This window comes from Montipora foliosa, chromosome 6, assembly GCF_036669935.1.
Source record: "Montipora foliosa isolate CH-2021 chromosome 6, ASM3666993v2, whole genome shotgun sequence".
In the NCBI taxonomy this organism is placed as follows: Eukaryota; Metazoa; Cnidaria; class Anthozoa; order Scleractinia; family Acroporidae; genus Montipora; species Montipora foliosa.
The window spans coordinates 66,981,394-67,008,893 of record NC_090874.1 but is presented as its reverse complement, the minus strand read 5'-3'; the positions used below and the strand labels follow the sequence as shown (position 1 = coordinate 67,008,893).

The following is a 27,500-nucleotide window of genomic DNA, read 5'->3' as shown; positions in this document are numbered from 1 at the left end:
CTTACTCTTATAGGTCTTGGCTTCAGGGTAATATTCCAAAGATTCAATTTCGACCTTCGCTGAGTACAGACTGAACTATTTGTGGTCACTGGAACTTTTTCTTAAGGTCAACAAATGTAATCAAAATATAGCCAATGAAATATGACTGTTCCCACGCCTACGGTTAACATACCAAAGTCAAGGCGATTCGTTGCAGCTGGATTACTAGTAAGCATCTCGCAAAAACCGACTCGAAATCCTAACTCGAAAATCCAACTCGAAATCCTAACTCGGGAGTTAGTTTGTCTCGCCAATTTGAGATTTCCATGTAAGAGCTTCATCAAGATAGACACCTAAGAACTTTACTTCTGTTAGTTGTTTAAGTCATTATCAAATAAAATAGAGGAGCTCATATGGATTACTTTTTGTTTCGGCTTAAAAAATGACATAATTAGTTTTCTTTATGTTGACAGACAGCTGGTTGGATTTCATCCATAGGCTGACATTAGTCAATTCGTTATTCATTATAGAAATAACACAACTAGGGTCAGAGTTACAATAAAAAATACTAGTATCATCTGCAAAGAGAAACGACTCAGCCAGTTTAGTTGCTTTTGGGAGATCAATTAATGTAAAAAACAAAAAATAGTGGAGCCCTGGGTCACCCCGCATCTGATTATCTGGTCGGAAGAACGGGTTTCACCGAACTGTACAAATTGTATACGATTAATTTGTCAGATAACCTTTGCTGGACCGCGTATGCCATAGTATTCGATTTGGTGATCTAACGTATCAAAAGCCTTAGAGAGGTCAAGGAATATATCGGCCGTAATTTCATTTTGGTCCATAAACATAAGATAGGTAAGCGTTTGGAAATCCAAACGGGAGTTGACAGAAAAGATTGAGAGAATCTGCCAACTCTGACAAACGATTATGCATCACTTCCTCACAAAAATAAGAAAAAAATTGGAAGCAAAGAAATTTGCCCGTAGTTAGAAAATAGATCAGGTTGATCAGCCTTAAACACAGGGCTTACTTTGGTAATTTAATTAATCTGGGAATATTCCTCTAGAGAGAGACAAATTTATGATATTCATTAGAGGTTCCAAGTTAAGTCCAATGGTATTTTTTACTATGTGCATAGAAATGCTGTCGTATCCTGGAGCTTTGCCTGACTTAAACGTTGTACAGATACTAGTCAGTTGTTCAAGAGTTGTTGGTTTCAGAATAAGCGATTCATTTTTGCGTTCATTCATAAAAGAGTAGAAACGAGTATCCACTGCTGGTATTTTCATCGCCAAGTTTGGTCCTAGGCTAGTAAAGTAATAGCAAACTTCATTTGCTATATCAACGGGGTCAGTAATAACGGTAGATCGAAAGGATGAAGGAAAAGTTGACCTGATTTTACGTTTATTGCTAATTACTGGGTTGCCGTATGGCAATCCCAGTCTAGAAATGGAGGGCATTTGTTCGGTGTTATTATTTTTTTTCTTCCGTGTCGGTAAAAGTCTTGCCTGTCACTTCCCTGGTAAGTGGTATCTTTGTGCATAGAGCGTTCTGCGCGTATTTTCTTAGGATCGAGAGGGTAGTGGAACTGCGTAGATTTCTCTGGTGGACACAGTAGAATAATTAACTTAGCCTGCAACGGCGTCGAAAGTCATTTAACACGAATGGCGTTTTACTGGATCCTTAAACAAGTCAGTTGGATAAACTACGCAGGCGGTGAAAACCAACACCTGGAATCTCAAAAGCGACGAGTAATGGACTTCGACAATAATCTGTCGCCCGTCGAGCAGAAATCAAAGTGAGCTGCATTTCTAAAATAATATTTAGTGTGCTGTTATGTAGAACACTGAAACCAAATGGAAAATTCTCTGGTAACGTATAGGTTCAACAAAGACAGAGAACGAATCGAACACCTTAAGTGGATCTGTGATCAACTCTGCACAGTCTTCAGGTAATGTGACAGCCAAGAATTATTTGAAAGAAAGCTTGTCGTCTATTTTGTGCTTCATTATTCAAGGAAACGGTTCTTCATGGAAACGGTTTGATCCTGAAATTTTAGTTTGTTGTAATATTGCGCATATTTGACACGATTGAGTTTTTTCTCTTCACGCACGCAATAATAGCAAATATGTTGTTTGTTTCAAAAAATTGTTCGCTGGAAAAGGTGGCCTTTATGAATTCATCATGTTTTATTATATGTGTGCTGGATAGTTTTTATGGCAATAGTAAAGCATTTTCTTGTTATTCACGGAAAATGTTCTTCAGGAAAGGGTTTGAACCTGAAGTACATGGTAATTTGACACGATTGAGTTTCTTGTCTTCACGCACGCAATGAAATAGGAAGAGGTTTTCGCCTCTAAGAGCAAATATGTTGTTTGTTTCAAAAAATTGTTCGCTGAAAAAGGTGGCCTTTATGAATTCATCATGTTTTATAACATGCGAGCTTAACTGGATAGTTTTTATGGCAATAGTAAAGCATTTTCGTGTCAAAAAATGAGGTTAGCGTTTTTGTGTTGTGCTAACTTAATTAAATATAAATATACTTTCTGACTCGTGAGTTTGTTATTCTCGTTAACCAGCAATGGAAAGTCATTGCAACGCGAATGGCGTTTTAGTGCATCTTATGTTGTTTGTTTCAATAAAATGTTTCACTGGAAAAGGATTCTGTGATATTTTCTGCCTTTGTGAATTATAATATCATGTTGTGTATTGAATTTTTGAGCTTAAGGTTGAAATGTGATACGGGAGGATATTTTTAGTATAACTCTGTAAGCAGGAAAGGTTTCATGAAAATAAACAGGTCTGTTGGAAGCGTGCTTGAGTTTCAACAAAATGAGCCCCAAAATCAGCAAAAAATTGTGACGCCGGTGAATAATAAAGTAGCTGCTGTTTCCAAAATGATGGAATTACCTGGTGATAAATAACCTCGTCTTGGAGAGTAAATTTTTGACTTTGCAGAAACAATGGTGGGCGATTGTGATCTTTGTTTTGAATTCCCTCATTTATTGTCAAACTTTATAACACTTGACCGAAAAAGAAACTTACGAAAACCCGGTATCTTGCCATCATTTGACACAGATGCTTCACTGTTTGGCAAGTAAACATGCCGCGGTAACTTACTAGTAATCACGGCGCCCGCTGAATTCCGGCGATGTCACTTTCGATTTTGCGATTTATTTGTGCAGCCAAAACGTACAATAACAAAATTGAACGTAGCAAAAATCTCCCAAAATGTTTGTCGCTGATCGTAACTGTTTATATTCTATATTCACGGTTCAAAATTAATGTTGTTTTCATGTCGTAAATATGTTATTCTCGAGCGACCGTCCTGGAAACTTCTTTCTGCTCTTTCTGAAAACTGTGTATAAATATTTATTTACTTTTGCATCAATATTTGTTTTTGCATAAAGCAAGCTAACAAAATCTGTACCTTGCTAAGTTCGCATTTGTTAGCGTTAATAGTATTTTCGGTCCAATGCTTCTGTTTTACTAAGGCGTATATGTTTTTGGTCACCCATCCAGACACTAATCCCGCCGGAGAGGGCTTAACTTTAATAAACTTTAGTATTACAAAGCTGTCAGATGCTCAGAGGGCACGCTTAAACTTGTGGTGAAAAGAAGTTTATCAACATGTCAGACCAGAAGCCAATGTTTCTCACTTCCCATTTATTTTCTTCAGTCTTTCTGGGTTCAGTACTTTGCTAGTAACCACATGTCTTCGCAGGCTATTTACCCAAGGCTTCTACCATGGCACTACAATGATAGACAATATCAAAACAATATCGTGCACTGTTAGAGCTACATATTACGCAAGGACAGATTTTTTTCGTCGTACGAACGTGTGAGAACCTGTGCGCCAAAGGGCCTCTGCTGGTATGACTTCTGGGTGACCCCTTAAATGGTCTTAAGGACCCCCCAACTTGAAAAAATTGTCTGGAACGGTGCACGTACCACAGGCAACCCAGTGTACCCTCAGGGAGGGTCTAGTTTCATTTATCAGTTTCCAGATCTCCTTTAAGTCGTTCTTTGCCGACATGAACTTCTGATCATAGTATTGGCGTTTAGCAATTTTGATGAGATGATTTAATTTATTTCTGTAGAACTTAAACTGCGCCTCACGAGCTGAATTTGGTGATTTTATGAATTGTTTCTATAAGTTAACTTATTTTTCTTTCGGACAGAGAGTAGTAAGGCCTTAGTCATCCATGGTGTTAAACTTCTACTATGTTTCGATTTTAGAGTTTTCATAGGAAAACAATTGTCATAGAGCCGAGAATATTCGTTCAAAAAATTGTTATAAGAAATATTTCGGTCATTGCCATCGAAGAGTGCGGGCCAGTTGACCTGAGACAGGTGGTCACGAAAATTGTTCAAATTATCCGCAGAAAAATTTCGCCCATACGTTCCTTCAGATCTTTTATGAATATCATTACCAGAATTCCCAGAAACGTAAGCAAAAACTAGTAGGTGATCAGAGATGTCATTGATAACAATGCCCGAAAAAATTCAGCCTTAACGTGATTTGTGAATATGTTATCTATAGGCCTTATCACGGTTTTGACCGCCATTTTGACGGGTAGGCAAAGCGTAAGGAATTTGCAGTGTTTATATGAGGATCCGATGTCAAATAATTGTCGTTAAACGCTAGTTCTAAAAGCTTTATGACTTGAGAACTGAGGGTACAGGGCAGAAGACCTTTTACAGAAGTTGCTCGGCAGCGTTTTCAATTTTTGCTATATATTCAGTACAACTACAGACAAATGTATGGAAAAATCGAAAACGCTACCACGCAGCTTTTAACGAAGGTTAGTCGCTAGAACTTGGTCTGTATAATCCTTTACCCTGTATCTTCAGTTCGCAATTCATATTTTTTTTAGAACTAGCGTTTAGCGAAAATTATTTGACATCGGATCCCCATATAAACACTTCAAATTCTTTACGCTTTGCCTGCCCATCAAAATGACGGTCAAAACCGTGATAAGGCCTATTAACGCGGCCGAATATGCAGTTATATGTGTCGGCCTACTTATCAAAGGAAGGAACAAATGAGGAAACAAACAATCAACGAATTCTTGGGTGGGTTTATGGTCAGCATATCGTAGCAGATCAAAGGTTAAAAGGAGAGAAATTTTTGTAAGAATTTCAGTAAACGTTTCTAAGAAAGCCGCGACATCACAACAAGGGGGGATAGAGAGAACCTACTATAATGTTTTTCCCACGGGGAACACAAATTTCAACAAACAATGATTCAACAACATCGGGATCAGAATAATTACAATGTGAACGAATTTTGTAATCACGGCAATTCTGTAAATAAAGACCTAAACTTCGAGCCAGGATTCGAGCTAGGATCCGAGCCAGGATTCCAGCCAGGATTCGAGCTAAGAGGAGCTTTCTCCGCTATCTATTCTCGAATCTCTCGAAACGGCCTTTGTAGATGATCAAGTAATGATTTAAACTGATCAAAATTTCCGATCAAACTACGTGCGTTCAAATGAAGTAAAGAGAAACTTGAATTAAAATAATCAGTTGCAACCTTTGAGTTAATTTCATCTTCAACGTAATAATTACTTGCAGTTGGACAAAGAGAAAATTTTCCATCAGGATCAAGGTTTCTAGTATAAGGGTCAGAAGACTTTGGTTGTTCGATTTGATTAAATAAAAGACTGCCTAACCGATCGGTATCATAATTTAGAGAGCCGTGGGATAATTCACTGTACAGGGCAGCATTAAAAGAAGCATTATCTAAATGATTAAAGGGTAGAGATATCAAAACCGAATCAATTATATATTAGGGCAACGGTAGTTCAAAATGAAACAATAATAATAAGTAGCTTAGCTTGCTCTGCATTCCTGTTCGGCAAGATCTTGAAGGTCGGTAGAACTACTTATCTTCACAGGACGGGAATCTTCCGATTTTTTTGATAGTAAAAATTTTTCACCTAGCAGAAACTGTAGCGATATCTTTGCTGGAACGCTTTAGCATCAACTAGCAGCTTCTGGGTCTTAGTTAAATGATCATACATTTTGGCATCAGATAAGGACTCTTCTTCTGGTAATTCAACGGAGTTTGGAGTAAGCTTGTTCAATTCATTACGACGGTTCATGACATTTTCCTTAGTAACTCTACGCGAAAACTTGCAAATAATCGGGTTGGGGTCTGAAGTGGCGCTTCTGGATGGAGTACGATGGGCGATATCGATATCTTGCATAGAAAGTTTCGCTCCCATTGCACAAAATAACCTAATACAAAGGGTGGACGTTTCTGTTGCTGACTCGCGGGAATGAACTTCGAGTATCCCAACAATTTTGACATTGTAATGATAACAGGAACGTTCAATGGCGTCGATAGCTTCAGCAATCTCATCCACTTGTTTAACAAGATTTGACAATCTCTCGTTAAGAGATCGAAGTTGCCTTTTAGCATCAGGCAATCAGGTCATCATATTCACTGTTGAGGAACTCAAGGCTCTTTACGCTTTCGCCATCCACGCCGCCATTGGTATCACCCGCAGCAATCGTTTCTCTTGCAGCAAGCAAAGACTCCAGATAACATCATGCATCTCGTTATAGCTGATCAAGTTAATATTATCTGTGGAAGAAATGCAAAACCCTGGGCAGAACCAAAACGACGTGCTAAAATAGTAAAGTGACCTGCTTGAGGGCTTAAGGACTTTTGCAGGGGTGCATAAAATTCACCTCAAACCTAACGCAGTGCTGGTCATGCACCCTCCACGTAGAAACCCAGTGGCACCCAGAGACAAGCTGGAAAAGGAACTCAAGAGAATGGATGACCTTGGGGTGATAGTTAAAGTTAGTGAGCCAACAGACTGGGTGAATTCGATCGCAACACCATAAAAGAAGTGAATAGGCGCTTTACGAGAGTGTCTCGATCCCAGAGAGCTACACCACGCCATCATACGGGAACATTACCCACTGCCAGCTCTGGAGGATCTTATTCTATTGCTATAAGATGCTAAATATTTTTGCGTATTGAATGCCACCTCTGGTTATTGGCAAATTAAGTTTGATGATGAAAGCTCGATGCTAATCACTTTCAACACGCCATTTGGGCGATATCGATTCACCCGTATGCCCTTTGGAATACACTCAGCTCAGGAGGTATGGACATGGCGTTCGAAGGTATCGAGGGATGCAAATCCATCATTAGTGACATGTTGGTCTGAGGTATGTCCAAAGAGGATCACGACAGAAACTTGAAGAGAGTTCTCGATCGTTCGAAGGAAATTGGAATAAAGTGGAATGCTGAAAAGTGTGTTATCGGAACAAAAAAAGTGAGCTATTTCGGTCACTTGTCATCCGACAAGGGAGTGCAGCCTGATCCAAAAAAGATTGCTGCCATTCAGGATATGGAACCTCCAAGGGACAAGCATGAGCTGGAAACCCTGCTAGGCATGGTCAACCACCTATCAAAGTTCACTCCCAATTTGGCATAGGCCACAGCACCTTTGAGAAGTCTACTGAAGAAAGACTCAGAGTTTTTATGGGGTTGTGCACAGGAGGCAGCTTTTGAAAAACTGACAACGTTGATTGCTTTTGCAGGGACATTAGCCTACTTTGATGCAAGTAAGAGCGTAACATTGGAAGTCGACGCTTCCAAGCATGGTCTAGGCGCGGTGTTGGTGCAGAATGAAAACCCTGTCGCGTAGGAGGCAAAGTCCCTCACGCCCTCAAAGAAAAGACTATGCTCAAATTGAAAAAGAGATGTATGTCATAGTGTTCGGAACTGAACGGTTCCATCAGTACATCTATGGAAGGTCTGTTGAGATTATCACTGATCACAAGCCTCTAGAGGCAAGTTGTCAGCGGCCCCTCCACGGCTTCAAAGGATGATGCTCCACAAACCTGGTAAGAATATACCAGTTGCTTATACGCTTTCCCGTTTGAATCTAAAGGACCCCAATGACACTCATGGGCTTTTGATGCCCAAGTTCATGCCGTGATGACCTCTCTACCAGTCTCTGACAACAAAATTTGAGAGCTACAGATCTGTACAAAGGAGGACCCTGATCTACAGCAGTTGATTACAATTATCCTTATTGGGTGGCCAGGTCAAAGAAACCAGTGCTCCAAGTCAGTCCTACCATACTGGAACTATAGAGATGAGTTAAAAGTAATGGATGGACTTGTGTTCAAAGGCGAGAGAATTCTCATTCTCTCCGCTCTTAGAGGAGATATGCTGAAACGAATTCACAAAGGGCACATGGGTACAGTGAATTCGAAGTGCAAACGCCGTGCAAAGGACGTGATGTTCTGGCCAAACATGCATGGTCAGAGAGAAGACATGGTCTCAAGCTGTCTAACCTGCTCGGAATTCCACAGATGCAATCCAAAGGAACCCATGATATCACATGAAATTCTCGAACGGCCGTGGCAAACTGTAGCTGCAGACCTATTCCAGATTGAGGATGTGCACTATCTCATAGTGGTCGACTACCGCAGCAGATATTTTGAGCCAGAACGAATGGCCAGCACTACATCCTCAGCAGTAATAAACAAGATGAAAGCCATATTTGCGCGGTTCGGTATTCCTGAGAAGGTGGTATCTGATAACGGACCCCAATTTGCCGCTGAAGATTTCTCCGCTTTGCCTATGAGTGGGACTTCCGACATGTGACCACAAGTCCCATGTACCAACAAGCGAATGGATTAGTGGAAAGATCGGTTCAAACAGCAAAACAATTACTTACGAAAGCAAAGGTTGGGTCCCACGAACCTTTCTTCAGTCCCCTGGAGTATAGGAACACTCAAATAGATGGATTATCTTCTCCAGCGCAGCTCTTGATGAGCAGAAGACTGCTTGTCTCGCTCCCGGCAACCGGAGACCAGCTAAAGCCAGAAGTCGTCAACCCCAGGTTGGCCAACGAGAGACGAAGCCTGAAACAAGCTTCTTAACGATATACTATTACAACAAAGGCGCTAAACAGCTACAGCCCTTAGAAATTGGGACACACGTCTACATCCAAAGAACTTGGAAGCCTGCCACAGTTTTGCAAAAGGAGAACACCCCCAGATTGTACACAGTTCGCATGAATGATGGAGGGCAGTACAGGAGGAACAGAAGATTCCTCCTGAAGGCAAACAAAAAATCATTGCAAAAGCCAGATTCCTCCAGCGACCAAGAACCATGCAACCCGGACGGATGCTCCCCAAGTGGCCCAAGAGTGTTCAGACAGTGAGGAAGCAACCCCTACAAGCATTCCTGGACCTACACTAGTTGCCCAGACACAGGGGACAAACAATCCCCCATACAGGTCTCACTCTGGTCGTGTCGTAAAGCCACCACTGAGGTTGGATCCTGATTGCCGTGTCCTCAGCAATGTTTCAATTTCATTGCTGTTATATCTCAGCTCTAGTGTAGACAACAGCTTGTGAGCTCTGTCTGAGCCAGCGCACTATCTTGTGACAGTTGGTTTAGTATTTTTTTTTTTTGCATGCCTTTCTGGTCTGGTTTAATATCGGTTTCGCGCCTAAAAGCCACCAGTCAGGATTGTACAGGCCCTTGTCCTTATTGTTTTGAACCATGTAGAATCCGTCGTAATGTGGAGCCTGAAAGTATAAACGAGGAACAGACGGAGAGTGAAACGAATCGCTTAGGGAACACAGAGTTGTAATTGTTTTTCTTTTCATTTCGTCCACATCCTTTAGTATTTTATTTATAACATCAATTTGCCTCTGCTGATGTTCTTATGTTTATTTTGTTGCCGTTTTCTATATTCTAGGTGCGTGTGGAATGTGCCAGCCGATGCCCACAGTTTATGAGAGCGTTAGCTGTGGAGAAATCGGGCAACTTTTGGCAGAAGGCGGAAGACCTGTTAATGTTCTGTGTTACTGAGCACCCATGAGTTCAGTCGAACTGACTTGATGGGTGGCCTTTCTGGGTCCTTGAAACAATGGCACGAACAATTATACACGAGTATGTTTACTATTAATTTATACCGTCACATTAGGAAGTCGATATGAAGACTATGTCAGCTTGGTAAGTTGTGGAGTAACTAAGAAATTGATTACTTCTTCTATCTTTTAATCCTGTGCAGGAATTTTCGTTACATTGCCCACAGACAACTCGTGCGTGTTGGTGCTGGGGCAACAAGATTCGTGGCGCATATTTCCTGCAGACTTTGGATCTTCCTATACAAGGTGAAAGCCACCAAAACCAGTTTTATTAGAGAAGATTGGGCACTGTATCAGAGACGGCAGGAGGTAACTGAACGTCTTTTTAATAATAATATTATAAACAACGAGAGCCACGGGTTACATGGCCTCTTCCTGAATTTCATGCTAAGTGCCAAGCGTTGCTCGAATAGTTTTATGAACTACAATGTTGTATGTAGTTCTTAGATATTTTTAGCAAAAAGGTAGTTGTTCGATCTTAGTTTTTTTAATATTTTACATATTTATCATTCATTTTGGCTGAAGCAGTCGGGGATAAAGTAAACGCTACAAATCATCGAGTGTTTTGTCGGTTCTACAAAATTGGCTCGTTAACGTTTAACTTGAACAAATTTAGTCCAAACGTATTTCAACACACCGCTTTACCATATTCGTATTGGAGAAAGAACTTTGACTTCCGGTCGGCAAATGTTCTACCGGTGAGTAAAGTAAAGATGTCGCAATCAAAATGGCGGGTACTTCGAACTTCGAATAGGATTTTCTACGTAAAAAGGTGCACGCTTGCAAATAAGAATAGCACTTTTCGGTATGCTAGAAGTGTGTTCTTATTAACTATGTGAAAAGAAAAAAAGAGAGTTTTGGGGTTTACATTCCCTTTAAAGTGCCCCTGTGATAAAAAAAAAAAAAATAAAAAAATAAAAAAATAAATCATTTCCTTTTTTTCTTCAGATTTTGAAAGTGTGCTCGCTTAACAACTGACTGGCAAAATTTTGAGCTTTCATTTTTATCCAAAGGCCGTTTACATCAATTGTAAGTTTGGATTTCGCGGTCCGCCATTACTGACCGATTGGACCTCAGACGGTTGGATCCAGTGAAAAGTGACGTCAAAGGCTCACTAGCTTGAAATAATGAGGTGTCTTTACAAATCAAGGCTTAAAACTTTGGTCGCTTAGTGTTTAGTTAACATAATTTTGAAATACAAAAAAAATTAGAAATGATTTTTTGGTCATAGGGGCACTTTAAGCAAGAAACAGGTTACAAGGACAACGAAAGACATACCAACTGTTTTTGTTGGTTGTTATGTTGCATTGCAGTGAAGTTTCTCAAAACTGGAGGATCGGATATCCAGTGAGCTATGAATTTAACAGCGCTCCTGATCCTTAAGTTTCTTCAAGGTAGGCGCTAATTACTGAGTCGTGCACTTTTGTGTGACTGATATTTTCAAATTCTGCGCGGAAGACAAATTTAACGAAATTGTTCATTTTCTAAAGAGCACTTGAGTTTGCATTGTTATTGCAATTAAGCTCTCCTTATGCAAGCTCCATTTTCAAATGCGTAGTAAACATCAAATTTTGATCGTGTAAGGGACAGAGCTTTTCCTGAGGTCGAAACACTGGCTAAAGATTAGGGTTGAAGTAAGCCTTTTAGTCTTAGAAATTTTTGGTTTTACAAAGTAGCAAATGATATGATTGCAATAGTATAATCATTAAAAAGTCATCTGCTACTGAAAATATATATAAAAAAGTAGCGAAACTGTTCTTATTGCCATGTAAAACTAAACTGGTGTCCACTATAAAATAAAATGAGTGCCGCAATGAGCCACTACTGTGTCTTTCAAACAATAATTTGTTACGATTGACGCAGCCGCCGTCGTTCCTTAAAATCCTCAGTGACAAATCCCAACAAACCTTTCAACCATTTCTCAATTTTTGGACCTAAATGGTGGAGAAAATTGGGCATTACTAGACAACGAAACACTGAGAGAAAATTCAGCGTATATTTTCGTCACAGTTGACAATCCTTAATGCATACTATTTTGTTAGCGGTTACCATTTTGTGGCCCCATCTTGGGGAATTTGGCCTGGTGAGTCCTCTGCTGATTTCTAGGAGAAAATTGTTTTAGACAACATTCTAATACTAAATTTAAGAATAAAAATCAGCGATGAAAAACTTTTGCTCCGCTTCGAAGACTCCATGTCTTCACTTCCAAGCTAATACAAAAAAAAAACTGAGCTAGTAAAATATATATCTGAGAGAAGTGTGAAAATATCTCAAAAATTAAGGTTGGAGCTAAAAGTATAAAAATAGTCTATTGTCATACTAAAAATTGAAAGTAAAACTAAAAGTGCAAAATAATGTATGGTCATGTAAAAAGTTTTGCACAGACGGTACCTGATTGTGTATTAAGTTTAGGTTGCAATCTCCTAATGAACAGCAACTCGTAGATTAGACAGTCGAGCTTTGTTCGGGCTGACGGTATTTTGCGAAACGAGGCAAAAAGAGACAAAATGAATAGAAGAAGAAATGTAAAGATTGTTCAGAAATTGTAGACATGACTAAGTTGGTTAGCTGGAAAAGCTGGGGCACGGGGTGCCGGGGTCTGTGGAAAACATGGGGTGCCGGGGTTTGTGGAAAACACGGGGTGACTAATTAAACTAAATAATGAAATTGCTACTATTGCTACATCACAAACAAGATGATTCTGAGCAAAAACAACCTTTATCCAGGCGATTTGCCATAAACTTGAGAAACGTCGGGCCAATTTTTTTTTCAAGATTACCCAAATACAATCCATTTCAATCTTGTCCATTTGTGACCATCCATGCTTCTCTTTCCTTTTGCCGTACGTCTTTTATGTTGGTCAACAGTTTTAAGTGGTTATTTTAATGTTTCACGCTACTTTTTACTACATCATTGTGCGCGACATAACCCTTTTAGTATAATTGCTTGTGTGTAATTGTCTGTAAAGTTTCGATTTCTAGAGGAACTGAACACCACCTACTTTGAAAAAATGTCGTTTCCGTTGTATAGTACATAGTGGACATGACAGGGAAAATAAACATTTCCCGGCTTTCTGAACAGTTTCCCTTGGCAAGTCCATTCCCTCGCCATCTTTGAAACGATGACAAGATCTCCCGGAGATGGAGATATAAGAGAATTGGGCTCTAAATTATTGCCACAGCCAAAACACGTCGTTGTTTTGGCTGGGAAATACTGTAAATGCGAAATGAAATCTGCCCAATGCACGGATAAGGGAAGCTAAGGATATTCAGTTGGAGGGAGTAAACGTAGAAATGCCGCGCATTACTGGGCACCAGCGGGACTGGGGCTGGCGAAGGCAAAGGCGACGGCAACGGCGAAGGCTGCTCATACAATCCCAAACCAGGTTCACAATTACGTAGGATAATAAATTCTCCCTGTAATTTGAACTTGGGAAAAAAATTATTGTGAAATAGTAACGTTATTTTATTTCATTATTTCAACCGTATTTATCAAACGATCGATTTTTGTTTTAGTTACTTACTGTTAGGTATTTTATCGAAGTATTTTTTTCGTCATCCTTTTCCCATTAAATACATACTGTATTTTCAACCGCTGGAACCAACTTACTTCAACATTACGTTCCTGCTAACTTTTAGCTTAAATATTCCGGTTAAGTTCCCATTAAAGTGTTTTTTTACAGTAGCAATACGCAAACGTTTTTTTCATTATTTAGTCAACCCGTGTTTTCCACGTCCCTGGCACCCCGTGTTTTGCACAGACCCCGGCACCCCGTGTTTTCCATAGCCCCCGGCAATCCGCACCCCTGCTTTTTCACCAAACCGACTACGTTAAACGAACGATGTTTTGACCTTCCAACAATCGTCATGATATAGAACCCTGTTTCGCAAAGTACCAATTTCCTCAGTCTCATTGGCCGTGTTTTCACTAGCGGTTATTCAGGTCGCTTAGCTACTGACAACGAAAATTACGTGAAAACAGTTCCTTTCCCATCTCACTTAAAGTTAAGCTTAAAGTTAAGCGAGTCGGCTTAAATGTAATGACCCCCCAAACCAACGTAGCTTAAGCGAGTTGGCAATTACTTTCGGCCAATGAGGAGTCGCTTGCGGTTATTCAAATCTGAAATACAACAGGCGTGCTATGTTTTTTTTATTGTATTGGCACGTGCTCTCTCCTCATTTGATCTTACCCGTGAAAACACGTATCATTTTTAAGTCGCTTAACGAAGTCTGCAAACAAACCACTTTCAGGAATGTTAAGCGAGACAACGGCTGTCGTGACAACACGGCCATTGGTAATTAGCGAAACAAACTTTCAAGCTGCCAAGAATGAGCCGCCTTTCTCCGAAATGAGTTCCGATGCATAAAACAGACCAAGTTCACTACTGAGGTCGAGTGAAAAAATACATCGACTTGCAACAATCGTCATTTTATGAAACGCTGTTTCGCAAAATACCAATTTTCTCCTTCCCATTGGTAATTAGCGAAACAAACTTTATAGATGGCAAGAATGAGCCGTCTGTCTCGGAAAAGTGTTCCGTTAAATGAAAAGAAGACCAAGTCCCTCGAACAAAGGTTGAAATTGCGAGGGAAGATATCAGCATACAAGAAAAACAAGTGGACCTTATAAGCAGTATGGTAATTTTAAAAGCATGTTTCTTTCCTTCAGTCCTTATTCTTTGTTGTCCATAGTTGAAGGAGGTTGGTTAAAAATGCTGCGTAAGAGAAATTTCAGAGAATTGAAAACTGCCGATGAAGAAGAAGCACTGGTTGAAAAAATCGCTCCAAAATCAACACGATATGTCACAAAATGGTCCTTTAATATTTTTGCACAGTGGGATAATGCAAGGCTCAACAAACAAGCAGCGAACGAAGAAGCAGGGTTCGACGTTTAACTGGACAGAATCCAAAGTAAAGTCTAGATACGAACGTTGTTAACACATAGTTAATAGACGGGAATGGTTATGAAACCCGGCAACTTTCTTTTTTGTAGGTTTTTGTTCTCTTTTTGGCCTTGACCGTGCACAAAACACAATAGTTGATTACTCCGTTCTGAGGAACTAACCAATAGAAACGTGCTGGTAACGTAATTCATGCATGAGCGCAAGACAAAATATTGTGCACGGTCGTGGACTTTCCAACCTAAATCTTGGCATCTTTGTTTGCTCCTTTGATGTTTGCCGAGCTTCAAAACCAGTCCTCTCTATTAACTGTGGTTAAAATGCCGGCAAAGTGGCTGAATTTTTGGGTTCACAAGATTTGTTGAAGAAGTTTGGAAGGAATATGGGTAGAATTCTACGCCCAGAAGTTTGAAATGGCTGAAATTTCGATGAAAATGATTAGGACTATTCCATAAAGATCATCAGTGATCTTTATGTAATGGTCACTACTGACCTTTCTTTAAAGATCCCAAGTGACCTTTACATAAAGGTCGTTTCACTTGAGAAATAATTTCATTGTTTGCATATTCAGCCCCGCACTCCCCTGGGACTGAAGCCGCCACCAGGCTTTTCAGAATGATCATAGATTACCAGGTATTAAGGTAAATACACGTGACGTTTATTGATGTTTTGATAGGCTGTTAGCATAACAAACTATTAACGAGTTTTTGAAGAAAACACATATTTCACTACATTTGTTGCTCAGTTTTGTTTTAGTAGCTTGATAATGAAGACATGGAGTCTTCGAAACGTCGCAAAAGTTTTGTTTTTAGTAATTATTCTTAAATGTGTTACTAAACCTTGTGTCATTTGAAATTCTAATGATATCCTCGATTTTTGCACGACCTGCACAAAAAGCTACAAGAAGGTATTTTCAACTACTAATCACTATTGACTCTGCAGATTCACTTGAGTGTGCTTACCGTTGGACACAGTGTCGTTGTAACTTATAACTGTGTAAGTAGCTGTGAAGTACATCCAGCTCCAATAACGGTCCACGTTTGACACCACCACTTCTAGGCTCTGACCTGCGTGCGAGTAAAATGTTATAATGCCAGATAAGAGATAACCACACGTTCTTGTATTCGTCGGTTTGCCATCTGCGTAGGTTCCATTTTGAATTTCCAAGTAACCAAGAGTGCATGACCCGCCCCACCAATAACTGCTAATGTATTGAATCTCTAACTTGACTTTTTCTCCTTTCTTCGCTACGATCTGCCAGCTGTAATGTGGATATGGGCATCCATGATAATAAGGATAAAATGAGACGATTCCAATCGTTCCATTCAAAAGACGTTGCTTCGAAAACTCTAAATAACCAAAGAAAAGAAATTATTGCCTTTGGATAAAGGAAATAATCTCAGATGGATGTATCAAGTAACTTAAACAAGGAGCCTGAATAAAATGACCTTCGCACTTGGCAACACAAATCGGTACAGCGTTGTTGTTGTCAGTCAAATCCGGTCTCAGGTTGAATCCGTTTTTACCATTTTTGAAGTGTTACTGTGTAGGTAGTGTGGTGATGAGTTTGTTATAATCATATCACAAGACACTGTCCTTTTGCTACCAAAGGATACAGATTACTTCCAACGGACAGAAGACAAGACCTGTGTTGAAGAGGTAGGGTAACACCGTGCCTTGGGTTTGAACGCCCCCCCAAGGTTAAATTCGTGATCCTCGTTTTACCTACAATACTAGACAAATTTTGTTGGAACATGCTACACGAATGGTCTAGAATCGTCGTGTCACAAGATCGCAGCTTATCCCGTCTTATCCCCCCTCCCCCAATTTAATGGATGTTCCAACAAATGACGAGTATTATAGGTTGAATATGCACTGTACCTAGTTTTAAGCCACGTAATATATAGATTTAGCCAAGCCTAAAAGCAGAGCTCCCGGGTGTATTCTTAGTGGCTGTACGGTTAGTAAAAATAAAGCGTTTTGGAATTGTCCTCGTCTTGGTGTTTCTGGGTACTGCCTAATTTAACTATTTTCTTCGCCTTCTTCTATAGAAAAATTCATTCCCTATCTAGTGAATTCCACGATAAATTTCACGCGAAAAACCGTCCAGGCATCATGCAACGTTTTCAGACCTTCTAAAGATAAGCTTATGCCAAAAATTCCAATACAGAGGAAAAAGCACCTGACCCTGGTCAGAGTTTTTCTCTGTCCTTGAGTGGGCCCATTTCCATCAGTAGGGCTAACGCTCACATGGTTTACATGAGTAGAAAATAGCACTTCACATCACCTTCTCATAGTTAATTCTAGTGAAGGTATGATCCTCGCAGTTATGAACGTAAAGAAGCCTGAACATTTCAGGATTTGAACGGGGCTTGAACCCGCGCCCTCGCGATACCGGTGCGACGCTCTAACCAACTGAGCCATGAAGCCACTGACGTTGGGAGCTGGTCATTTGTGGATTCCAGTGCTCTCGTTGAAGTCCTGAATTTTTCAGCCTTCTTTACGTAATTGCACAAATTGCGTTCATAAATGCGAGGATCATAGGTTCACTTGATTTCATATCCGCAGTTCATATATGATCCATTTCATATATCATTTGATCGTTGATAGTCAATTATGTTGAAATATAAGTGCTACACGGCATACGTTTGCATAAAACGTAACCCCTTCTTCTGTGTGATATCACTAGTGTGATACTGGTGACATTGGCATACATGGAGGCGTGGACGTACGGACAGTTGATGACGTCATAGCTAAGACCAAAATTACTCGCATCGATGGGTTACCATATTTTGTTAACTATGGTGCTCCGGAGCTCCGCTATCAATCCCCCAAATTTGGGATCTAAAATTGGGGGGAGTCATGAGAGTGGTTTAGCGGTTGGTTTAGCGGCTATCAACTGCGCTTTCCACCTCTGTGACCCGGGTTCAGTCCTGGTCTCGCCTCGTATGTGGGCTGAGTTTTAGTAGATATCAATCTGACTGGTTTTTCTCCGGGTGCTCCGGTTTTCCTCCCTCATCAAAATCGACTCTCAGTCAATTACATCCGGCTGCGGGCGTATACCCTCAATAGGGATAACCGCTGGTATCCCTTCCCTTTCATTCAATCAAATGAATAAAGTTGGTGTTTAAACAATATGTTAAGGCTGTGAATGATACAGTTAGCAATCTGCAAGCGAAAGTAGAAGTTTTGAAGAGTTTAGGAAAGAGACTGCACAGTCAGTGAAGGAGCTGGAAGACGGAATGAGCTTTGCTAATGGAGAAACGGAATCCTTGAAGGAGAAATTGAGGAAAATGGAGGCCGAGTTTAACCAGCTCAGAGATGAAAAGGCAATGTGGAGGTCGATCAGCGACGTGAAAACTTGCGGTTTTTCGGTATTAAAGAAGTTCCCATCGAGGACATTAAGAAAATTACAAAATGCAATATTGGGAGTTGTTTTCGATTACCATACACCATCTAGAACAAAAGCAAATTCCAACTCAATTTTCAAGTCCATACAAGAAATATGGAACATGTGGAAGTGGAGAGGGCTTACTTTGCTAGGAAAAATTGAACTTTTTAAATCCCTTATCATACCCACGTTTTTAAGCAAGGTAGCATTGATCTCTGTTACAGATGATTTGATCAAAGAACTAAATAGAGGACATTACTTGGCCGCTTGGTGATACGAGATTTCTCTTTTAGTCTTGAAAAATATTTCATGAGTGAGCGTAGCAACACAACACACTTTATTAACACAGAGTCGCATTAACACTGCAAGGCGTGAATTATCTACACTTACAGTTTTAGACAAGAATATTACGATTGGGACACCACCCCTCATTCAACGTCTCATTAGAGGAGTCTTTAAGTCCCGACCAGCATTATCTAAGTACTTAACGACCAAGGACATCTCATTAGTCCTTGAATACCTAAGGGTCTTACAATCCCTAACCTATACGTTTGTTATGTTATGTGCACATGTAACAGGAAAACGCTGCCAGACAATTTACTTAATAAACCGTCAGAACATGCGGAAGGATGGTGCAGCTTCATATTTGTTTCATATTGACCAACATGTAAAGCACTCTGCCCCAAGATGGGAACAGCCTCTTCTTAATATTACAAGATCTCCTTCAGACGAGAGGCTGTCTGTGGCTGCCAGTGTGCGTACGTGCTCCCGCAAATTCTGAATTTGAGTGAGATATTTCTTTTATGGCCGATTTCTTTATTAAATTTAAACAAAACACAAGAGGAAGCAGTAGTGGGAGTAGTGATAACCATTCCTACACAATACCAAGGTGGGCAAAGAATGTTGTACACCAATTGGGTGTTGACAACAGTCTTTTCCGGAACGTTCACTTCGCACAAATTTGTCAACCTCTCGAGGTTTCGATTTTTCCGAAATATCGGAAATTGCGGAAATTTCCTGTTCCATTTGACATCCGTGGAGAACCATCCACGGTTCACCGAAGTGGAAAAAACTGTTACATTCAGCATCTGGGAATTTCGCAAATGCAAACCGGAATTTTTGCCCTAATGGATCGCGCCCAATATCTCGGGCTCAAGTTTAGACCTTTATCGAGGCTAATTTACACCGTACATCTTTCATGTTATGGTCAATTGACACCTGTCAAAACAAGGTTTTCGCTAATCAGTATCACGTTACCCTATCGCGGGCTAGAGTTTAGAGCTCATCAAGGTCAGCTGCTTTTTTAAAGTTGACTGCTGATCAGGTACTGGTTTTCGATTCAATCACGTTTAAAAATGGAGTGGCGACACGAGGCCCAAAAAAGTGCAGTTTCTCCTGCAGAGTCTACAGACGACTGATACATTTTCAATCAAACTTCAACTTTCAGTAAGTCTCGTTTAATTTTTTAAACTTGTTTTGCAATTTTGTCGCCACAATAGTTCACCTAATATCGCGAGACCAGTTGCTTGACGGGTGTTACACAGGTACTTGTCTCGTTTTCGATGATCACATGAGGTTACAGGAACATTTTCATTGGCCGATGACGCAAACTGTCGTGACACATGTTGCAGGACATGCTACACTACGCAATTCTTGAAAAAATCGTTGCAACGTCGCGGGTAGCGTTGTCGGAAAACTAGAAGTCAGTTCTAGAGAGACAAGTTGCACCAAAAATTACAACAGCGCCGTAAAAAAATATATTTATGAAATCCAGGAGGCGACGATTACCCACCAAATCTATATGGATGACATGGAAATTTTTTATGCAAGGGTCAGCTTAACAAAGTACAAGTGCTTGATCTTGGGAGATCTAACCAGCAAATAATTTGTAGACTAAAAACAAAATAATTATGTAAGGCTGGTTGTAGGGCTGTGAGGATATGTATTTTTTTGTTTAACCAATTATTTTGTCAGGCACGGCTTGACTTCTTCAGGGAGTTAAATGATTTCAATGGAAATCAAATGGAAATATGTCCATCCATGATGATGGAAAAAAATTAATAATTAAGCCGTCATGTGCCCGGGCAAAAAATGAGTTATTAATTTCTTGCCCGGGCACATGACCTCAGCCGAATGCGAACGATTGGGGTTATTTCCGTTTCCGCCCAAATTTGGGAGGCCGGAGTTTTACTAAATAACCCAGTCACTGGCCAGGTTTTTATTGAAATCGATTGAAATGATTCATTCTGTGATATGCCAAAATCACTCTGTAGCTTGAACAAAGATGGCGTCTACGAAGTAGAGAAAAAAAGGAATTTTAGTGGAATTCACGGGAAAAATACATGGGGAGGGATTTCCAAGTAAAAAAGAGGTAGCGTCGTTTTGTTGCGTAAACATAATTCAGTATTCCACGTGGCTTGTCTATACCTTCGGCTGTTAACTTGTTTTTTCCACTCTCAAAACTACCTCCAGAATGTACTTTTGGCTTAAAATAAGCTTTCAGAATGATGTTCTTGTCTTTTGAAAGGATACTTTTCAATTCTGAGCAATTTCGTATATATATTTATCACGCCTCGCGTCGCGTAACTCAATGCCTCAACTTTCCTGGCCTGCGTAGCAAGCGAGAAGCGAATTCATTTTTCATGACATGAGGGATTGAGAGGTTTCAATCAAAAAATCCAAGCCGTATCAATCAGAAACTCCGTTTCGTGGGCCAATGGGAGTTTTCAAAATCGAGGGGTTTGTGCGCAAGCCTTCCTTCTCGTCCCCTCCCCTCTCCAATTTTTTTTTTTGCGCTTGCCCTCATATCATCATGTCATAAATCTTTATTTACCCTCGGATTTTTAGAGTAGTTTGGTGTAGCTAATATCTCCGAGCATTGACCCTCCCACCCATGTTACACCACAAAAGACAGACCACAACACCGGGAACTACATGCCCTACTCTTTAATTTACGACAAGTGTGCGGGTTCTTTTACGTCCCACAGGATTATGAACATTGAAGGGTTGTGAGAGTCGAACCATTTGCAGATGTAATTACAAAGGCAGCACTTTCTCCTCAGTTATTTAAAGACCCTGAGTGTTGGTCCGCACGTGCCCTATTCTCGCACGGCTGGAAAAATGAATTCACTTCTCGCCCGCTGGAAACGCTTACTACGCAGGCTACCGGCTTGCCCAAGTCCGCCTAAATTCCTTTCACCTTTCGTCACGCCCAAAAAAATCATAAAATATTCGCGGATGGGTCGATTTCTCTGAAATTTAAAAGGGTGATTGCTAAAGAAAAGGTAAAAGATATTTGTTACTAGTAAAAATTCCTCTATTTTGCTCGAGAATGCAACGAAGAGGTAATATGCGACATTTCTTTCGTGGCGTACGTGATGTTTATGTTGTCTTTGTTATGCACATTTTGAACAGAATATTAAATTATAAAATTATAAAATTATAAAATATTAAATTATCATAAAAAATTCAGCTGAAAGATCGTCAAATATCATTTATTATCGGACGTACCGTGAAACGTGTAACAAAATTATTGAATATTTGCGAAGTAGATTCCCAAAAATTCCTACATATTCCTACAGATTCTTACGGATTCCTGCAATGATGCCATATTTATCCTGTCAGGATGAAGACGTCGTTACCAAGGCGGTTTTCCGAACAATGGCGGAAAGCAAGGAAAGTTTGTCTTTGGTTGACAAATGTTTGTTTTGTGCAGTTTAGAGGTGAACTGGAGAAATGATCGAACTCACCTTAACAATTTAAGCAATTGTCTCTTTAATAGACGCCTGAAGAATTCAGGTGACTTTAACGGCCCGGGATTGGAACCCACGACCTCTGTGATGCCGATGAAGGTCTCTTATCAACTGAGCTATGAGGCCACTCAGTTGAGAGTCGGTCAATTTGTTGGCCTGAATATTTAAGTAAAGCGTCTGATACTTGTCCTTCCGCTGTTGTCAGTAGTTAGAACCAGGCTTAATTAATAGTAGATTTTGTTAATAAACTGGAAAAAGCAACCTGTAAATGATTATTCAACAAAAATAACGCTACATTATTTAATTGCCTTATTATTGTCGGATTCCTGCAGCCCCGCGAGGATTCGTGAAAATTCCTACAAGCGCCAAACATAATCGTTCATTATTTTTTTCCTGAAGCTTCTTGGCGGGCCGGAATCCTAAATCCTTGAATTGAACTGGCTAATCGCGCGCTCATAGCCGGTCCAGCTTATTACGATACGGATCTATTCCGTGCTGAAAATGTCGAGGCTAATTGAAAATGATTTTACTACGCCGCGACGAAACGCTGGATTTTACCTCTTAAAATGCACGTTTTCGCTTACTAACCGATGCAAAGAGAAGGAAAAACATCAGCAATGGAATAAAAGGCCTGGTTATTCTTCAAAAAGGCTAATCTTCACATGATTTTGCTGATAACACTTTGCCGGTTTGCTGTTTTCGAGTCCTTGGTTTTCTTGAACTGTTAACATGCCGTTGAACTTAAAACAACTTATACTGCAGATCAGTTTTTTGAACTCGCTTTTTCGGTTGAAATTCGTTATTTTCTTTGGAGTTCTATTTTCTAATCTAGTTTTATATTGTTTCATTTACGAATTTTCGGCGGATTCCTAGCTAAAATAGGGGAACAAACACATCTTGACGCTGTGTTTTTTCGCGTTGTTGTTGGTCGTGAACTGTCGACATGCCGTTGAACTAAAACGACTAACGGCAGAGAAGTCCTTTGAGCTTAGTTCTTTGGTTGACATCCGGTATTTTCTTTGGAATTGCATTTTGCTTCATTTAAGAAAATAAGGATTCGTAGCTAAAATAGTCAACTGCAAACAAATCGAAACGCTGAGGAGTTTTCATGAACTGATGTCAACAAGTTTTTCCTGCGTAGTTTTCTAAATTTTTGCAAAGACGAGTCATTGAAATAATAAGATATGAAGGCAGAGACAGATGTTTGAGTATTTTTCACTTAATTTTTCCCTCCTGTTTTAAGAACTTTTGTTCCATTTTCAACGAGACAAAGCCTTTGAATTCGTAGAAAATTATTCGCCTGTGGATTTGCTAAAAGCAGGCCCACGGCCCGCGACGTAAATCCACGCGCATGCACAGATCTGCATCGGGTCAGGGGCCCGTTTCTCAAAAGTCCCGAAACTTTACGGGCCGTTTTCGGGTGACACAATTCCCTCTGTATCTCAAGAACGGAGAGAATTTAATACCTCAAACTTCACAGTTATTTTTCTTTTTGTTGCCTTGAAAACATGTTAAAAGATCGGCTTTCCAAAACAGGCGGTTGGCAATTTCACAAATGGCTTTTCGGGTCCGAAAAGTTTTCGGGATTCTCGAGAAACGGGCCCCTGGGCTTGCAAAATGGACGACAGTGAGTTTGAATTCGTTTACAATTTAATCATTTGAATCCTTGTTTCTGTTTGTTGCATGTTGTTCAGATAAAAACGTTTTCATTCTCTGTTCATTTGTCTGTTTACAGAAACCGATAGCACAATACACTCTTTTTTTTTATGACAATGTTGTTTTTCCGGCCCAGGATGAATATCCTTATTTATTAGGCTTTAAATATTCTTGTATTATTCTTAAATTATAGCTTATGACATTTCCGTTTTATAATTTATTGGGTATCAATTACAAGTGTTTGGTATCTAGATCTGTTTTCGCTGGGTTTTGTTATTTAAAAAAGAAAGAATTTGTCATAATACTTTAAAAGCATAAAATTATATTGTATTTACAGATGTTTCAACACACAAAAAACTATCTATTCTTTTCGAAACCTCGGCTTTATTCTTAAAAATATTCTTAAAATTTCGCAAATTTCAGCTTTGATATTCTTATAAAATATATTCTTTTAGAAAACAGTCCTAAGAAAATACGCGCGCTGATTGGTAAAAAATCGTGTTTCTATAACTCGATGGAGACACAGAACTAGCACGAGCTGTTGACGTAGTGATAGCGCGAGCAAAGAGAATTTACATTTTGATGATTAGAGTTTACAAGTTTTTTTCCTTTTTCTCGTCGCGTTGTTTTATAAAAGAAACAGAAAACATGTACTCCGTGTTTCTATCGAGTTATAGAAACACAAGTGAAAGTTTGGGAGAACGAGAAATGCTGTGGGACAGCTTTTTCGAGTTCTCACAAACTTTCACGAAAAAAAGAAAGTGTAAAGGACTTTCATTATCGAACGATGAAAGTTATTTTCAAACCATACTTTGAAAGTGAAAATATCATAAATAATGAGATATGTGAACTGCGAATGATTTTTTTTTTAAGTTTCAGAGTTACACAAAGAAAGCTGCAAACGCAAATTGACCGCCTTTCGTAACTGTTGCCTGCCATTGCACAGAATTACCGTAAGATCATATGATTACAAAGTGAGAATGTGATTGCCTGATAAACTGACAAACGCAACTCAGTGACAATTCGCAGTTCACATATCTCATTATTTAGCTTATGAAATTTTCAATCTCAAACTGTGGTTTGAAAATAACTTACATCATTTGAGAATGGACTTCGAATTCCTCTCTATCGGGTTCTGTAAACAGACGAATAAAAAGAGAATGACAACGTTTTTCACTTAGCAACATGCAACGAGAAAAATGGTAAACGAATTCAAACTCATCGTCGTCCATTTTGCACCCCCAAACCCGATGCAGATCTGTGCTTCCGCGTGGATTTAACACTGGACAAAAAAAAAAACTATGGAAAATCAGGACTGGGCCACCGGGCCGCCGAGTCATCGCGGGCCGCTGTTTAGTTTGTTTAGCTCATTTCTCTGTGCTTGCTATGGAATATAACTGATTGTTTTTTATATTTAATGCAACAAGAGATATTTGAAGTTTAAGACTAAAGTTTAAAGTTAAAGACTTTTTGCAAACCAGTTTGCCATGTTCATTTTCAGAAAAAAAAATAGCAAAAAAAAAAAAAAAAAACGTTATTCACCTGCTTAAGTCGGTCAGTATAGTAATAGAATTTTCATTATTATGCTGCACCTCTATGGCACACGTGGAGATACTAAGATGTGGGCGGAAATAATTTCCGCGCATGCGAAGAAGTGCAGCAGGATGGAGGTTTCCGTCGCCGAGGGGAGGTGGGTGGGACAAAACCACTCGGGGCATGAACGCATAACAGGGTGATTACAAGTATGGAGGGCGAATAAATACTGTTCCCAATGCCCATGGGTATTACGATGATCTCTAGAGAAAAAGCGTGCTAATTTATGTACCGCGCGTGGCCATTTCGGCGCAATCATATCAATGAAAATAGGGAAAAACTGTGCCCTCGGCCTTGAGTACGTCCCTCGGCCTGCGGCCTCGGCCCCCACTCAAGACCTCGGGCACAGTTTTTCCCTATACAGACCTCCCAGCCGGTGAAGAACATATATGTCTGAGCGTACCTTTAAACATAAAAGATGCAAAGCCTAACGATTTTATAATATTTTATGTGAATATTGTCGAAAAAAAGAAATCCGTGGGAAATTTATCAGGAGGAAAATGAGTTGGGAACAGCGTCTACCTGAGGTTGTTGGCTCTTCAAATCCGGTGCTGGCACAATATCCATAATAGCAAGAACTGGATGGTATAGACGTCAGATTATAAACGTAAAATCCACTGCAGTTGCGAACACTTATGTACTCCGAGGCCTCACAGCATCCCAGACCTATCACGAAACACACTTTACGCACGACAGCACCATCCTCCACAGAGGGGTGTCCTCCAGTAAGCCAGCCTGGATACCAAGCACCACAATGACACATCTTAACGCAAGTGTCAGCCATTTGGTTTCCAGCCTCTCCGCCAAACCGGTACCAGCCAGGCTTGAATTTGTCCTTGCAAGAATGATACGATTGCTCGTACAGTGTGTATGTTGCGGATATATTGGAATCATTGAGAAATTTGTAGTTTGAACATTCTGAGGACAATGTTAAAAAGGAATTATTAAAACTCATTGACCATGTTATCTTGGAATGAGTGCAATACTAATATGGGTCTTGGTCAAATAGTATTTTGTTTCCATGGTCTCCTTCGATCAAAAGTTCATCTAGCGAATTAAAATAACATGCTGGTTGACAGAGAACACAATCGCAGAAACGCCCGCTTAACTTTTTGCGACCAGAGTGCCTTTTGGTTTTTCAACGTCTCCGGCTTTGTTAACGAGAAAAGGATAGCGACACAAAAAGGCGACAAACTGATCGGTAAAATATGACAAGGAATGTGAGAGTTCAGAGAAAAGTCGCATTTCACCTCCTCGGGTTCACCGTTGTTTTTGCTAAGTCAAGAACTTACAGACGACTTTATTTTTCACTAGGGCGATAATTCATTCCACTTTGAAAGCAAGTCACCCCCTATTTTCTCCTGAGAAAAGCATTCCTGTTGATCGATTTTGAGGCTTGTTTGTAGGAAACCGACATATCATGAACACTCCCAATAAACCCATTTTATTCTGGATTTATGTACGCCCTGCAAGCCTATTTCATGGGGAACGCGGACTAACACCGTACACTCATCAACATTAGGGAGTTTAAGCAAACCACTACGGCTGGTGCTACTAAGGATGCCGTGACTGAAAAGGTCTGGGGAGAGTACGTCTAGGTGGTCTGCTAGATTTTAAGTTTAGCAAAGCAAAATACTAAGAAACATAATGAGCTAAGGTGTTTAAAATATCTTTTATTCAGTTTCTCACAGCCGAATGGCTTTGCTCAAAGGACGGTGGCCGTTATTCGTCTTGCTAGGAAGAACAGATTATTTCTGAGCAAAAGCGAATGCCATACGCTTTGTACAATAACAACAATTTGATGGATGAAATATATAATTTCAGAGACAAATATCTCAAAGAATATCGAGTGAAGAACACAAATACATCAATACTCAAAGAAGCAAAATAGCATCGTATAGTATCCATATATAAAGCATCTTCACTCAATCCTCAAAGCAAACTTACAACCTCGTGCTGAACACATATATTTCACTTGAGTTACTTCGAAACACCTTGGCCAAAACTTAATTATCGTAAATTTATGATACGGATTTACAAGCCTACTATAGGCAACCTTGACACAATCTTTGAATTAAATTGACTTTAAAGGATATAGTATCCAATGGAATTCTTAAAATGCCGAGGTGTCCTTTGAAAAGGGCCAGAGAAGCGAAATAAACTCGACATAGTAGACACTACGCCAAACCATCCCGACTTACGTAGTCAGATTTCACGCTACGGCTGGATGCAACCGACGTACATGCGCAGTGTCTCATTTTGGGGAAAATTTACTTCCGGCAGCCGTATTAGCGCCAGCCGTAGCGAT

At 39.9% G+C, this 27,500-nt stretch overlaps 1 protein-coding gene across 6 annotated transcripts in view; it reads right to left on the bottom strand.

Moving 5' to 3' along the window:
- LOC138008195 (uncharacterized) overlaps positions 1–27,500 on the bottom strand; it is an 86,651-nt gene that overhangs the window by 14,478 nt on the left and 44,673 nt on the right. For 5 of the 6 annotated variants that reach the window (XR_011124177.1, XR_011124176.1, XR_011124178.1 and 2 more), the window contains 2 exons: positions 25,715–26,110; positions 15,763–16,149 (listed from right to left, as the gene is read on the bottom strand). Coding sequence is in view for 1 of the 6 variants with exons in the window: in XM_068855439.1 (XP_068711540.1) it covers positions 15,763–16,149; positions 25,715–26,110 (783 nt within the window). In the remaining 5 variants the exon portion in view is untranslated. The remainder of the gene's footprint in view (positions 1–15,762; positions 16,150–25,714; positions 26,111–27,500) is intronic. The other variant, XR_011124180.1, reaches the window with a different exon arrangement.